General features: G+C 50.5%; 2 protein-coding genes across 2 annotated transcripts; both read right to left on the bottom strand.

The window, feature by feature from the left end:
• Positions 1-2,350: 2,350 nt before the first annotated feature.
• CALHM1 (calcium homeostasis modulator 1) lies at positions 2,351-4,762 on the bottom strand. Its single transcript, XM_027672113.1, has 2 exons — positions 4,214-4,762; positions 2,351-2,818 (listed from the first exon to the last, which is right to left on the bottom strand). The coding sequence occupies exons 1-2, from the start codon at positions 4,760-4,762 to the stop codon at positions 2,351-2,353; spliced, it is 1,017 nt and encodes a 338-aa protein (XP_027527914.1).
• A 5,432-nt stretch (positions 4,763-10,194) lies between these two features.
• CALHM3 (calcium homeostasis modulator 3) lies at positions 10,195-13,051 on the bottom strand. Its single transcript, XM_027672345.1, has 3 exons — positions 12,765-13,051; positions 11,611-11,866; positions 10,195-10,656 (listed from the first exon to the last, which is right to left on the bottom strand). Exons 1-3 carry the CDS (start codon positions 13,049-13,051, stop codon positions 10,195-10,197), a joined length of 1,005 nt encoding a protein of 334 aa, XP_027528146.1.
• Positions 13,052-14,035: the final 984 nt, after the last annotated feature.

Below are 14,035 nucleotides of genomic sequence, written 5' to 3'. Positions count from 1 at the left end.
CCTCCTCTCTGCCATCTGTCCCTCAGCTCCAGCTTCTGCCCAGCCTTTGCATCTTGTCCCCAGGGTTAAATTCTGCCCTCCCCAGAGGATGTCTTCAGCACAGGCAAATCTTCAGCAACACCCACGTTCCCCTCTGCCTGGAGCAAATCTAGGCTCGGCCCAGCATTGGCAGTTCAGCCGATGGGATTTTGGACCAAGTCCTCCTTCCTACCCTCAGATCTGGGGTCCTCAAGCGGGTTTTTGCAGCTCCCAGGTGTTTGGGTGTGGTGCACCCCTTGGCACTCCCACACCTCCATGCTTGCCTGGAGCTGGCTCCCTGGCTTGATGGGGACCCTGGGGCTTGCTCCACACTCAGGGCGCTGCTGCTAAACGGGCTCAGCTCTGGGACCGCAGCCCAGCTGACGTCCTGGGGGTCATGTCAGGTTCCCCAGGGACTCCTTCTGAAGGCAATGAACAACATCCCCAAAATCCAGCACAGAGAGGACAACCTGCCTGGTCTATGAGGACTCTCTGCAACTGCTGAAGCTGCTGCATGGGGGCGGAGCTCTAATCCTAAAAATCTGAATTAAAAGTCCAAAAGCTTCCCTTTGCAAATACATGCTGTTTATTTTGGTACCTTAATGGCTGTGCCATGGAGCCTGCCATCCCTCCATGCTCCTCACCATCTTGGGGACTCAGAGCGTGCCTTTCTCAGTGAGCCACAAATAGCACTGAACTGCAAATAATAGGAGTGGAAACTGCCTTTATCTTTTAATCTCCTTTCCTATGTAAATCAGGTTTTGTGCCTATTAATTTCAGGGCAGGTGCCTTAATTAAACTTCGGGGTGTGAAGATTAATGACAAAACTGTGCCACACTCCTTTCTCCTGGGAGTTAGCCGGATTCAGCCTGCCCTTGACTATGGGCTTGGTAAGGCACTCTCACAGCAGCCAGGAGAATTTCCTCGTCATTTTGGTCCTTTGTTCTCCTCTCCCCACAGCCACTGTGGAGTTACACATTGATAATTAAGGTTTATGCAAATGACAGTCACCTCAGTTACCAGCCAGCCATAATAAGTTGTTTGAACAAGAATACCACAGCAGAAATTTCAAGGGGATGAACATCTTAGAAGGGACACAGCAGAGGTAAAACTCATCCCTCGAAAGGGGTTTTCCTTCTGCATATTGGCAATAAAATCAGGGCCACTGGGAAACGCTCTTCTGGGCTGAGATTTCCATAGTCATCTCAAGGGCCTGCATCCCATCATCCCCAGTTTCTATGGAAATGGGCAGCCACCTTGTATTGTGTAGGTTTGGCAGTACCTTCCGACTCCTCCTCTGAGCAAAACACCCCAACTCGCACAGCCCCAGCACCTCAGGCTTGGCCTGGGGCCCTCACAGCCCTTTTCATCGCATCAAAGTAAAGAAACACCAACAGCTTTTGTAAACAGCTTTTATAAATCCTGTGTCTGAGCACACAGAGCTTGAACAGTAAGCCTGAATTATTTATTTGGCTCCTTAAACAAACACCCAGGTGGTTTTTAACAACAGTCTTTATGTCAGGGAAGAATCCAGGAAAAATTATAAGAACAAACCGTCCTAAGGCAGATTTGTTGCAGGATCTTGGCCTGGCCCACTCCCTCCCCCCCCCTGCTGCTGAATGATAACTGTTCTTCTTGTCTAGACATTTCCTTCAAGGAGCATCTCTGTAGACTCCTTGTTGAATAGTCCCTATGACACTAATCATGCTGTTCCTGTCACATGCAGTGGCATATGAGATATATCCCTTCACTAGCTCATTGCTTGGGTCAAATTTATTTTAAAGCTTTTCTTGGCCTGGAAGCTGTGTGTCTGTGGGGATGTAGTATGTGGAAGAATGTGTAGAATGGGAAGACTTTTAGGGTTTCATGACTTGGCAGGAGAAAGGGGCACCCCCAGCTTACTTCTTCACCAGGGGATTTTTAATACTGCCTAAACCCACATGCGCTTCTCAGTGCCAAGCACATCGTAACAGACAGGAAGTTTTGCACATCTGGTTGTGTCTCTCTTGGCAACCACCACAACACCAACCTGGTGCTTGGTGGTGTGGGACACACGGCACATCTGACTACCACATCACACCCTTCAGCATCCCCAGGGCTCATCCATCATGACCTTGCATAGTTGTCCTGCTTGGCACAATTACCAGTGCTGTAGGATTGGATGTGAGAGGAGACGGGACCACACATGCACCACTGGGGCTTTTGGGTGCCTGTTCCCCTGCAGCTGCTGTGGTGCTGGCCCTTGCCTCTGCCTGGCTTGAATGCCCTGTCTGTCTCCCCTGCAGCCCATCTCCCAGACGTGCAATCTGCCTCTACATAGCCCTGCGCCCCCTCACACCAAGCTGTAGTAGGCAGCTGTCTCCCTTCGGGGTGTGGAGGGGTGCACAGGGGGCTGCCCTTCTCCAGCCCAGCCATTTCCACTGGGGAGGGCAGGTGGGTGAAGATGTAAGGGGGGCTTGCATCTGTGCCAGCTCTTCAGGGCCATGTTCATGGTGCCCTGGTCAGTGATGCCCAAGAGCTTCTTGGAAGCTTCTCCAGCATCCTCAGAGGTTTTCCTGGGCAGGTGGTAGCGAGCAGCCACCAGGTCCGTGCTCATGCTCTCAAAGAACTGCTGGATGCAGACCTTGGCAAAGCTCCTGGCATGCTCCGCACACGTCTCGTCGAACAGCTTGCGCTCGATGTCGATGTAGTGGGACCAGTATCTGCTCTTCAGGAAGGCGGCCTGGCTGAAGCAGGGCCGAAGGGATCTGACCAAGAAAGCCAGCGTGGTCATCAGCAGCACAAAGCACCAGCCCAGGGCCTGCAGGGATGAGGGGGAACCAGACCCGTCAGAGATAGGCAGAGCACATGCCCAGCACTTCCCCCCAGCCAGCAGGAGCCCCGGGCTGCGAACAAGCCTGGCTCCCCTTTGGGCTGTTTGACATTTGGCTGTGTTTACACTGCAAGCTGGATGAGGAGACCCTACGTACCACATCAGTGCATCTGCGCTGAAATTTTGTTCAGTGCACCCACATAGGCAGCACCTCTTGCTTCTCCCCTTGTAGAGCATCAGCAGGCAGTGACCATAAATAACACCAGGTGAATCCTGCGTCCAGCCCTTGGTCCTGCCTCCGATACAACCACACCTCACCTGGGTCTAGGACAGTCTGTGTCCTCTGACTTGCAGTATTGTTCCAGATACTCTGTGTTTATGCAGCTGTCTAACTCTTTCTGAGCTGTTGGACTCAGTAACATTTACTGTGAGTGAGCAGCAGTGACAGCTCCCCTGTTAATGGGGTCTGACAGGAAGGGTGAGATGAGGGCACAGCCAGGACCAGTCTGTCTCGTTCACCATCAGTCTTGGCTCAGGCTGCTGCCAGGCTGTGCAGGCAGAGCTTGTGAGGGTGAACCCCACTGTAAATGCATCCCTCTAAAAGAGCACATGAGAGGGAGGTGTTTAGGTGGGACCTCTTGCTTTGTAGCTCCCAATGTTTCCCAGCAGCTGGTAATTGGGGTCTACCCAATAAAATCTGCTTTGTGTCTTTGGAGAAGTCCCTGTGGCTCAATTTCTCTTAAATGGGATAACAACCCCTCTCTGCCCTAAGGAAATCAGGCAGAAGAGCTGCTTTTAAACAGGAATACATGAGTGACAGGTGCGTCAGACCATCCAGCATGGCCAGAAGCAGAGGGCTTGAGTGGAATTAAGCACAGGACAAGCAGTTAGTGGCACATCTCCATTTGTGGTTCCCTGGGATGGTTAGTAAACACACACTGGCTATTCCTATTCAAGTGGCAGAGGCAAGTGGCATAGATGGTTATCAACCTGTTGTTTGAACATGTTATAATAAGAAGTAAAAGCAACTGCAGGCAATGGGAGAGTCTGCCAGCTACTGAGTAACATCCACATCAGCCCCTTCTGAACTAGCTCTGAATAAATCCCTGGATATGGTTTGGCTGTGTGTCACTGCTCTGCAGCCCCAGGCTGCCCAGGCAGGACGGGGTACCAAATTATAAGGACAACCTACAGCTACAGCCTCTGCACCACACTGGAGGCATAACTCTGCAGAGCTGAGTCTGAACACCTTGTACCCCTGTGAAATCACCAGTCTCTCCTTCTGCAGCTTGATTTCAACAAGGAGATTCCATCAAGGAAAACTAAGGCTGGCAGTGCCTAACCCCAAACCACCAGGGAGGGCACTGCCATGATGCCTCTTACCTGTGAGATGCAGCACAGGTACCTGATGGCCACTTCATTGGCAATGAGCTCCTGTCCCTTGTAGATCTCCTTGCAGGGGATTTGGGCAAGGACCCGCTGTATCTCCCCTCGGGAGAGGAAGGAGTGGCTGGCATTGCCCAGGGTCTCCACGGGCACGGAGGTGCAGAAGGCACAGGTGATGCACTTGCCATCCAGCAGTGTCACCGAGACCCAGACGGCGGGGGCGATCATGGCCCGCTGTGCCATGGAGCAGAACATGTAGCGCAGGACAGCCGGATCCTTCCCTCGCTGGCCCTGCGGCCGCCTCCACTCCTCTGCCAGCATGGAGATGTTGTTGTTCAGCACAAAGCCCAGCAGGAACAGGATGAATGGGGGCACCAGGAGGATTCCCAGCCCGTAGGCCATGTTGTAGTGTGGCAGGCAGGGGCAGTTGAAATCAAAGGCTGAGTACATCTGGGTGCTGGCAAGGGCCATGATCCCGCAGATGCCGTTCATGAAGGACTCCTGGTTGGACTGGAAGAACTGAAAGATCATTCGAAACTTGTCCATCTTCCCTTGATTCCTCTTCCCACTGAGATCCAAGCTGTGGCCTCAGTTTACTCCACTCTTTCAGATTTCCTCTTCAAAGATGGGCATCACCAAGTCTCTGTGCGGTTCACTGTTTCATTCATGCACTCTTACAGCCCTAATACTTAAAAATAATTTTTTCTGCTGATTTTGCTGCTTGCAAAAGTTCAGAATTTGTTTCCTCCTGCTCTTCTTTGGATCTATGGGACCTGTTTTTTTTCTGGTTTGCAAAACCTGATTTTGTTCTTCCCCACATCCCCATTTCTGCGGTCTCCCAGCCACCAGTCCCCTTGGCTGGAGGGTGCAAGTGTTACCCTGGCTGTGTCCTCTCCAAAGCACTCTGTGCCCTGGGTACGTGTAGAATTGGTTGATTGGCTTCTGTGAACCTGTTTGCAAATGCAGGAGGTGGGTGCTCCTCCCAGGACTGAAAGGAACACTCCACCTCTGCAGTGCTGACACACATGGAAAAGTGAGATGCTAGAACTTCCCCCCTCCCTCCATGCCTGCATTGCCTCAGCAGCATCTAATGCAAGCACCTTGCAGGTCTGCCAGCCCCCTCTTCTGTGCCTGCTTCACCGGGAAATACCTCTTCTGTTTTATTCCGCAGAGTGAAGGGAAAAGGAAAAGCAGAGGAAGGAGATGTAAAGCTCCTGGTGCTCTGTATCTCTGTATTGCCGAGGTCTGTTAGTGGCTCCTTTCCGTTTTGCAAACATCCATATTTCAGCCAGACACTTGTAGCTCCCTGTTTTTGACAGTCCTGTGCCCTCAGGCCTTGCTAAAATATCCTTCAAACCCTGGCTCAAATAGTCTGGAAACACTCAGAGTCACATAGAGCTTGTCCTGGCTTTGGGAGTGGAGAAAAAAGGGCACAGAGAGGAGAAAGGGCTGCAGGTGGATCCTGCTGAAAGCATCTGAGCCCTGGGTACCTTTGCCTTCTCAGGAGATGCTCCCTGCCCAGTAGAGCTCTGAGATTCATGTTTTCCCCTCAAATTTCTTCTTTTCAACCACTTTCAATGATCATTTCTGAAGGGCTTGAGTGCACTTTGCTCTGAATGGCAGTGATGGAGGATGAACGATTTTTTTGCAGTTACCTCTTGTGGGTATAACCCCAACCCCTTGATGAATTCTGGATGTGCAGGAACTGGGAACACAACAAGGATGTGCAAATCCTGCCAGTGACTGCCCTGGCCCAAGGGCAGCTGCTATTCCCCAAAGGACTATGTTTCCTAGAGGTACCAGATCACCTGTAGGCATGGACTGTGCAGAACCCTTCCTGCCCATCAGGTCAGCAGGTAGCAGGGGGGGTCAACCCAGGGGTCAACCCTGGGGGCTGAGGGTGCAGTGGAGCTCCTGTTCCTCTGAAGATCACTTGAATCCTTCTTGGAAGGGCAGACCAAGGGCAACCTGAGACAGCAATGTGCATCCATTCAGCAGGAGAGGCTGGGATTTGGCTATATGCCTTGGCCCAAGGCTAAGGTGTCTAAGGGCATGTTTCCCATGCCTCCAGTGCATGGTGCAGTGAAAACTTGTTGCTGTCAACTCTGCAGACCCAGAGGCACACTTGCCAGCATAGATCTGACCAGACAGACTCCTCCCCAGCTTGCCAGAACTGAGGCAAACACTAATGACATGTGATTGCTTGTAGTTAGGCCAGGCTTAGTTGAAGGACAGCACAAATCCAAAAGAAGTGGATGGTGTTGGTAGTGTTCTCCTGCATCTCTACTCCCAGTTCACAAAGCAGCCTTGGTGTACTAGATTGCTCCCTAAAGCTGGCCAAAAGATGGGGGATTACAGGGACTGAGAGTGGCCGTAAACCAGATAGTTGCAGGCAGTCCAGGCACCAACTGTGCTGTTGACATGAGTATCAAGATACATCTGACTGGACACTAGCACGGCTGCATTGGTGGCTGTGGGATGTGTCACCAAGGAAGGTAAGCTGTACAAAGGTGGGTGGCACACGGGAGAAGCTTTTCCCCAAGGTTTTGCAGTTTGTCAGTACAGACAGTACAGACAGTAGGAAGCCAAACCAGGTGTTTTGACCATTAGTCAGCGCTGAAGTTTCTGATGTCTCTCCCACAACAGCCCTGGGGCTCAGTTGATGAAGCTGAATTCACCTCACAACGACACCAGAGAGGTGAGCACAAAGCATGTGGGTAATACCTGAGCAGTCTTAGCCTTGCCTGCTGTGGAGAGGTTAATTGCATGATCTCATCAAATGGGAAGAGATTTTGCTGCATGAATATAGATGAGGCTTATTGTATTGCTAGCTAAGAGCTCAGGCTGGCTTCCCTATTCACCTGGTGAGTGGCTTTTTGAAGGGCAGTTTGCATCAAAGCCTGTGTGAATCAACCTTGTAAAAAGCAGAGAGCTTTTTGATCTCCAGGAAGACTCTGCCTTTCATTAAACATGAATTAAGGGTCTGAGTCTGCTTAGTGTGTAGCACTAGCAGTTTTCACTGAAGCCAGCAATAGGTCAGTGGGAATCAATAAAGAGCCCATAGAAGCCAATGCCTGGGTCTCTCTTTCCATGTTGCCTTGTTAGGGAGGACTTTGTTTCCATGAGCTTCCCAACAGCAAGTTCACTCCAACTGATTTGCAAGAGAAGGCAGAGCTGATGCTTCCTCCCACAACCCTAACCTGCTGTGCTTTGGAAACCAGGTCCTGGAAGAGATGGTACATGCTCAAGTCCCTCCTCCCTTGGGGCCCTGCACCTGGATGCCAAGACAAAGTCCAAGCTGTGAAGTTGAGGAGGGCTTTGCATGTCCCAGTCAGTGTGGGATATGGAGAGGAGGGACATGAAAGCAATAACAATTTCCCTCTGGAGAGTTTGGAAAGTGACTGGGGAAATGTCTTTGCAGTCAGCCCTGCTGTTTCACAGGCTCTTGGCAGATGAGGATCCGTGAGGGTGTCAGACATATCTGTAGGTCAGGCATCAGAACAGCCCAGAGAGACAGAGCTGCTAAAGTTTGTGAACAGCCCTCTCTGCCCCAAATTCCACAGGAGGGCACACACTCTTCGTGTGGCTTGTGGGAAGGGACCTCAGGAGATTGCCTGGTCCAAACCCACTGCACAAAGCACGTTCAGGGTCACATCTCATTGGGTTGTGAATGTTTCTATGGATGATGGCGCCCCAGTCTCTCCGGGCAGCCTGTTCCATCACCCTCAAAATAGTTGTTTTCCTGTATTTAAATGGAATTTCCTGCATTTTGGGTTTTTGCCTGTTGCCTCTTGTCCTGCCATGGAGTGCCAGATCCACAGTGGAGGAGAGCTCTTGGGCTTCAGAAGGAAACACAGTATGGGACTCAGAGAGGCTGGGAGGAATGAACACCCATGGCCCCATCCAACTGGAGCTACTCCATGACTAGATTGACCCTCCCAGAAGCATGTGAGCCTTTGTAGACCTGCAAAATCTACGGCAGCACCCCTAAACCCTCCTGTTTTCTCGCTCCTGGTACAGATAACAGATCTGTTCCTCTTCCCCTTTTTTGCATTTCATATTTTGTGGCCACTCTGGAATGACTTAAAACCTGAGAACATGGAAAGCAGCATGCAAAGGGAGCTGCAGACCTCTGCTCTGAGTAGATTAGGAAAACAGTCAATTTGACTAGTATGGAGTGGTGAGTCCGAACTGAGTCACAGCCTCAGATTTGTGATATTGTGTCTGATAAAAGTAAACCAGAGACAAAATTCAAAATGCAATGCTCATTTCAAATGAGAGCTTGGAAGCTCCCTGGATCTAAAGAACTCCTGGTGGGAAGACCACTCTTTTATTCCCAGCCAGCATGGGCCACAGCTGGCTTTGTGCACTCTCTGAGCACATCCAAGAGAGTTCAAGGATTCAGCCAGAGCTGATTTTGCTATGCAAATAAGAAAAGCTCTGCAGCCCATCTCTCTATGCCCTGCAGCTCCTGACTGGGTCTTGGATGGCAGAGGGATGCAGCTGCCCACAGGTGGGCCATGGAGTTATTTGGCCTCCCAGTGTTTTGCTGAGTACCTCCTCCTTCTCTGACCCATGCATACAAACATCCTGGGGAGAAGACGACTCACCTGCCAGCAGCTTCACAAGTTAATTTGGGAGATTAATATATGTGTTTTCATTTTGATCCCTCATTTTGGATTTAGTCCCAAGGTGTCTTTGCCTCTTTCCCACCCTCTTCTTTCCACCTGGAAGCCCTGCTTGCCCCATCTATCCATGCATGCCCAAGAAGATATTTATTCCCCCCCCCTTCATAGCCCCTCCACCTTGCACCCCTTGCTCCCAGGGACAAAGTGAACATCAGTGTGAGGCTCAGCCTGGAGGAATAGATGTGTCTGTACTGGGTTAGTTTGCAGTAAAGGCTTTAATGAATCCAAGCAGTAACACTAGACAGAAATATCAGTCACACTGGCACCATGGTTGGCCCTATGTACAAAAGGGGCTGGAAAAGGAAGGTAAGAAAACAACCAGCATTAGAGGCTCGGAGATAAGGTTACAATCAAACAGTTTTTAACTATGGGTGGAAATGCCCAAATAGGTGTTGCAAGGATGATCCTTTGGATAGATTGGTTTGTACTCAAATCTAGCAGGAGAGTGTTTAAAAGCTTTGTTCAGACTTCTCAGGCAGAGTCAGTGTGTCCTTTCTATGGCTCAGCATCAGTGCTTAGAGCAGGTACCTGAACCCCAGCACAGTCCCATGCCTCCGGATGTGTTAAGCAAAGCCTCCATCTCCTTTTCCTTCCGCAAATCCAACCCAATCCAACCTATTCTTATTCAGGGGTATCTTCAATTCAAGCTATGCTGCTCCATGAATTTCAGTGTGTTGCCATATTTTATTTCTAAAATGCAAGAAAGTATTTACAGGTTGTTAGAGGGAGGCAGAATAGTTTGGCAGCTGGGTTGGGGGGCAGCCAGAGCTCTCAGCAGATGGGAAGATGTTAGAGGTGGTTTTTCCTTTTTGAGTAAACGTGTTGGTGTGGTACTAAAAGAATTGCCAATTAAATATTTCTGAGTCAGCACTGCTAACCCTCTGAGCCAGGTTTCACTGGAACGGGCAGGAGCTCCTCACACCTCTGTGAGGCTGCCGCTCCAGTTGGTTTGTGTACACAGCCAGATGTTGCTTCCTTGGTTAAATCCTTCCTAAAGCCAGAATGCTTTTATTATAGCTGTAAGGACCTTCAAACTCTTTAATATAGCAAAAGTGCCACACAGATCCCTTGGCTGAGATATGTCATTAACAGTGACTGAGCGCAGGACCTTTGGATGCTCAGAGTTTGTTTATTTCGGAGGTTTGTTTATTTCGGAGGCATGCCCTGAAGCAGAGCCTTTGGAGTGGGGTTTTGGAGGAAGGTGTGATCACCACTATCATCTGCCCACTGGTCCTTGCTTTGTGCAGAGGCTTGGCAGGGCTCCTTCAGTGTCTGCAGAACAAAGCCCCTTTACACATTGGTGTGCTGGGGGAACTTGGAGCGGGTACTGGGGCTGTCTGCCCAGGGCAGAGGGGATCTCTCTCGCCCCAGGGGATGTCTCTGGGTTGCCTGACTGACATCCAGGGGAGGCTTGTCATAGTACCATGTTTTCAGAAGTTTGTTCACCTGGTCCTGATCTGTGAGGCCCTGAAGAAGATCTTCCTCTTCTTCATCCCTCTCTCCCTCCCTAGGCAAGTTGAAGTTGTGCAGTTTGATCTCTTGCCGCATGCTTTCAAAGAAGTGGAGGATGCATTTGTGAGCAAAGAGACGGCTGTGTTCACAGCAGGTTTCCTCAAATATCTTTTGCTCGATGTCAATGTAGTTGCTCCAGTGACGTGCCTGCAGGAGGCTGGCCTGGTTGAAGCAAGGTCTGAGCCAGCGGGCAAGGAAAGCTGCTACGATAAGGATCAACAAAATGCTCCAGCCAAGTGCCTGGATGATAAGAAATAAGCTGTGAGCAAGACAGACACGAGGACAGGCACGAGCTGTTTGCCTGTATCAGCAAGACAGGGAGTTCGTGTGGCTGGGGGGGAGATGTGGCATATCTGGACTCCTGTCTTTGATCTGCCCCTGAAGTCCAGCACCCCCATCTGCACTCAGAGGGTTGGTGTAATCTCATTCCAGAAAATATAGGATATTTATCTGTCTATCAATCGTTCAGTAAGGATAAGTGTTTGCAAAGTTAGCCTGGAGCAGATAGGTATTTGCTTTGAGCATGGGAGTGCTCCAGGGAAGGGGGATTCCTTTCGTTCTCCAGTGAGATCCTCATCTGCCACCTACACTGGCTCCAGGGCCCAAGAGTCCTCACAGCAGGGTGAAGACAGCCCAGACTACATGCAGCTCCCTTTGGTAAGAGGGAAGAGCTTGCTCTCAATGACCTCCCACTGGTCCTCATCTGGTGGGCACTCCTATACCAAGACATGGCACTCCTATACCAAGAGCAGAATCCAGTCAGGGCTCCACTCCCCATCGTGTCCTCTTCTGTCATTCCTGAGCAAGCTGTTTTCATCTGTCTATGCTTGCACTGTCCTTAAAACAGCAGGTCCTGTCTGCAAGGTTAGAAGTTAGAAAGAACTTCTGACATCAGACAGTGCCTTAGGAGACATCTACATTCCTTGCATCCTGCTTTTTATTATTTGGGTTTAGAAGCTGCTGGTTCTTCTAGAAAGAAAGTTCTGTTAGTTAAACCATATGTTGTTTCCTTCCTTTTCCCTACCTGAGCGACTTGAGATTATCGCTGAGGGTAGCAGTACTTTAAGGCATAAAGAAGCACAGAGCAGCCTTGCTCCCAGCCTGACCATGGTGACAAATGAAGGAAGAGCAGGAGCAGATGCCACATGCCTGGGCACCTCACTGATGTGAGGGGCTCTGCCAGCAGTGACCTACCTGGGACCAGCAGCGCAGGTACCTGGACACTGCCTTGCGGGACGTGTTGTTACTCATGAGTTCGTCGTCCTTGCAGGGCACTTTGGCCAGCAGCTGCTCCACCTGCACTGGGGTGACATTGGCAAAGCCCACAAACTTCTCGGGATTCATGGAGCCGCTGAAAGCACAGATCAGGCATTTGCCATCCAGAAGGGTGACTATGATCCAGACAACGGGGGCAACCATGGCTCGCTGCACGATGGAGGAACACATGTACCTGGGGCAAGAGAGAGAGAGGTGAGTGGGGAAATGCTGGGAGCTTTCTCCTCATCCAGAGCCTTGATGAATGCAGGCTGTTCCATGCCAAGCAGCCCTCTCGGAGCCAGGGAACTGACTCGCAGGACTCTCCCCAGCATTATCCCAGTTGATGCTTCTTGTGCTCTGGGATGTCTTTGTTGGTGCTGCCTCCCAGTGAAACCTGCATCAGCACATGGCAGTGCTCTGTGTGCTGCCTGCATTCAATCAGTGTATGGTCTCCTCATTACATGCTTGCCTTGATTGTACACTTATGTCTCCCAAGTACAGATCCTTATCAGCTCTCCCTTGTCTTCCACATTCACACTTTCTTTTCTCATCAGTTCAGTTTCTACCTGGGAAATTCCTTTTCTCTGCAGCCTTTCTTGCTACACTCTGAGCCAACCTGTGTTCTCCACAAAACTTTGTATACAACAAATGGAATGCGATTCTCCTCTCCTTTCCACCAGTGTAAGTCAGTAAAAACTCAACTGAAGGGAGGGAAACCACAAGCCTAACGATAAGGAAATGACACACCTTCTACATATTTAAGTGGAAATGCCTCAACTTTTTGCACATGGAAGCCCCAGGAGACATCCTGTGAGTGCATGACAAGGCAAGCAACAACACAGTTTCCCAGGGTGATGTCATAAATCCAGGTGTCAAGGCACTCCTGCTCTCCTTTGCTGGGATGGGACAGATTGCCTTCATTTCTGCTGGAGTAAATGCATTTGCCAAGCCTCTGCCCCTCCAGGCTCATGGAGAAGGGTCTCAGGAGATGAGCTTACAAGAAAATTAGTTACCAGGGGGATCAAAGCTATGGAGAGAGACAGCTAAGCAGGAGGTGAAAAGAGGGATGCCACTCCCACTGCAAACCCCACCTGATGACAGCTACGTCCTTCTTTCTGTGCCCCTGTGGTCTCCTCCACTCATCCAGCATCACCAGGGACTGTCTGTTGAGGATGAGGCCGCAAAGGAAGAGGATGAGGGGGGGTACAAACATGATGCCCAAGCCGTATGCCATGTTGTACCGGGGCAGGCAGGGGCAGCTGAAGTCAAAGCAGGTATACATCTTTACACTAGCCAGGGCTAACAGCCCACAGATCCCATTCATTACAGACTCCGAGCTGGACTGGAAGTACTGGAAGATCATCCGGAAACGGTCCATCGTGTTGTTTTGGCAGGGGGTGCTCCTACTGGGAAATCCCTGGGCTGCCCAGAACAGCCTGTCTCCCTTTGTCTCTCCTTCTGCTGCCACAGGACAGGGAATGCAGCTCAGCCCTCAGTCAGCCAGGGCAGGAGGATGAGGATGGAAGAGATCTGCTGTGGCAGATGGATAAACCCTGTGCTGGGGCTTCCCCACTGGCACACGGCTTTCACAGGTCTGCCTCTCGCCCAATGCTTGCCTTCTGGAGTGGTTGGTAGCATTTCTAGGTGAGGTGATGGATACAGCCTCCAGCAGCTTTTTTTTCCACCTTGTTTTTCATTTTCAGGGCTGTCTCATGTGCTAGCCAGTGACAGCCTCCAGTAGTGCTGGGTCCCTCCCTCCTGGAGAGGGTAATTCTCAATGGAGAGCCATTGGTGGATGCCTGCGAGCTGCTCTCTCTGCTGAATGAGGGCTGTTGAGTGATTCATCAACCAGGAGAAATCAGGTAAGTCAAAAGTGCTTATCTGTGTTACTGCTGCCACCCCGTTTCTCTTTGGTGATGCAAGTCCCCAACCCTCAGTGGGGAAGGGGGAGGCAGGGAGCACATGCCTGGCCCTGAGCACACCACATCACTGTGATTTCCCTATGAAAATAGGCTGAAAGGACCAACCCTTCAGTCAGGAGGCTGTAAGAATCATTTTCAAAGCCTGGAATGGGACTTTGGGACGCATCCTATAAGGTACTGTGATATTTGTACCACACTTACATGTCCGAGCCCCTTGCACTGGGGCACTTCTTGCTTCCCATCAGAGGGCACAGTGCAATCAGAGCAGTTGGCTCTTTTGTTCCATGGTACTGGATTATCATCTTCTGTCCATTTTAAATATCCCAGAGGCAGTTCCTCTTTTCCTCTCAAAACTTCATTTTACAGATAAATACAACTCATTGCCATACAAGGACATATTCAACATCATTTTTCTCCACACAGCTTTCCTCTGAGAACAT

The sequence above is a fragment of the Neopelma chrysocephalum genome, unplaced genomic scaffold (genome assembly GCF_003984885.1).
Source record: "Neopelma chrysocephalum unplaced genomic scaffold, ASM398488v2 Primary Assembly neopelma1_97390, whole genome shotgun sequence".
In the NCBI taxonomy this organism is placed as follows: Eukaryota; Metazoa; Chordata; class Aves; order Passeriformes; family Pipridae; genus Neopelma; species Neopelma chrysocephalum.
The sequence above is the reverse complement of the archived record's forward strand: the minus strand, read 5'-3'. Positions and strand labels throughout refer to the sequence as shown.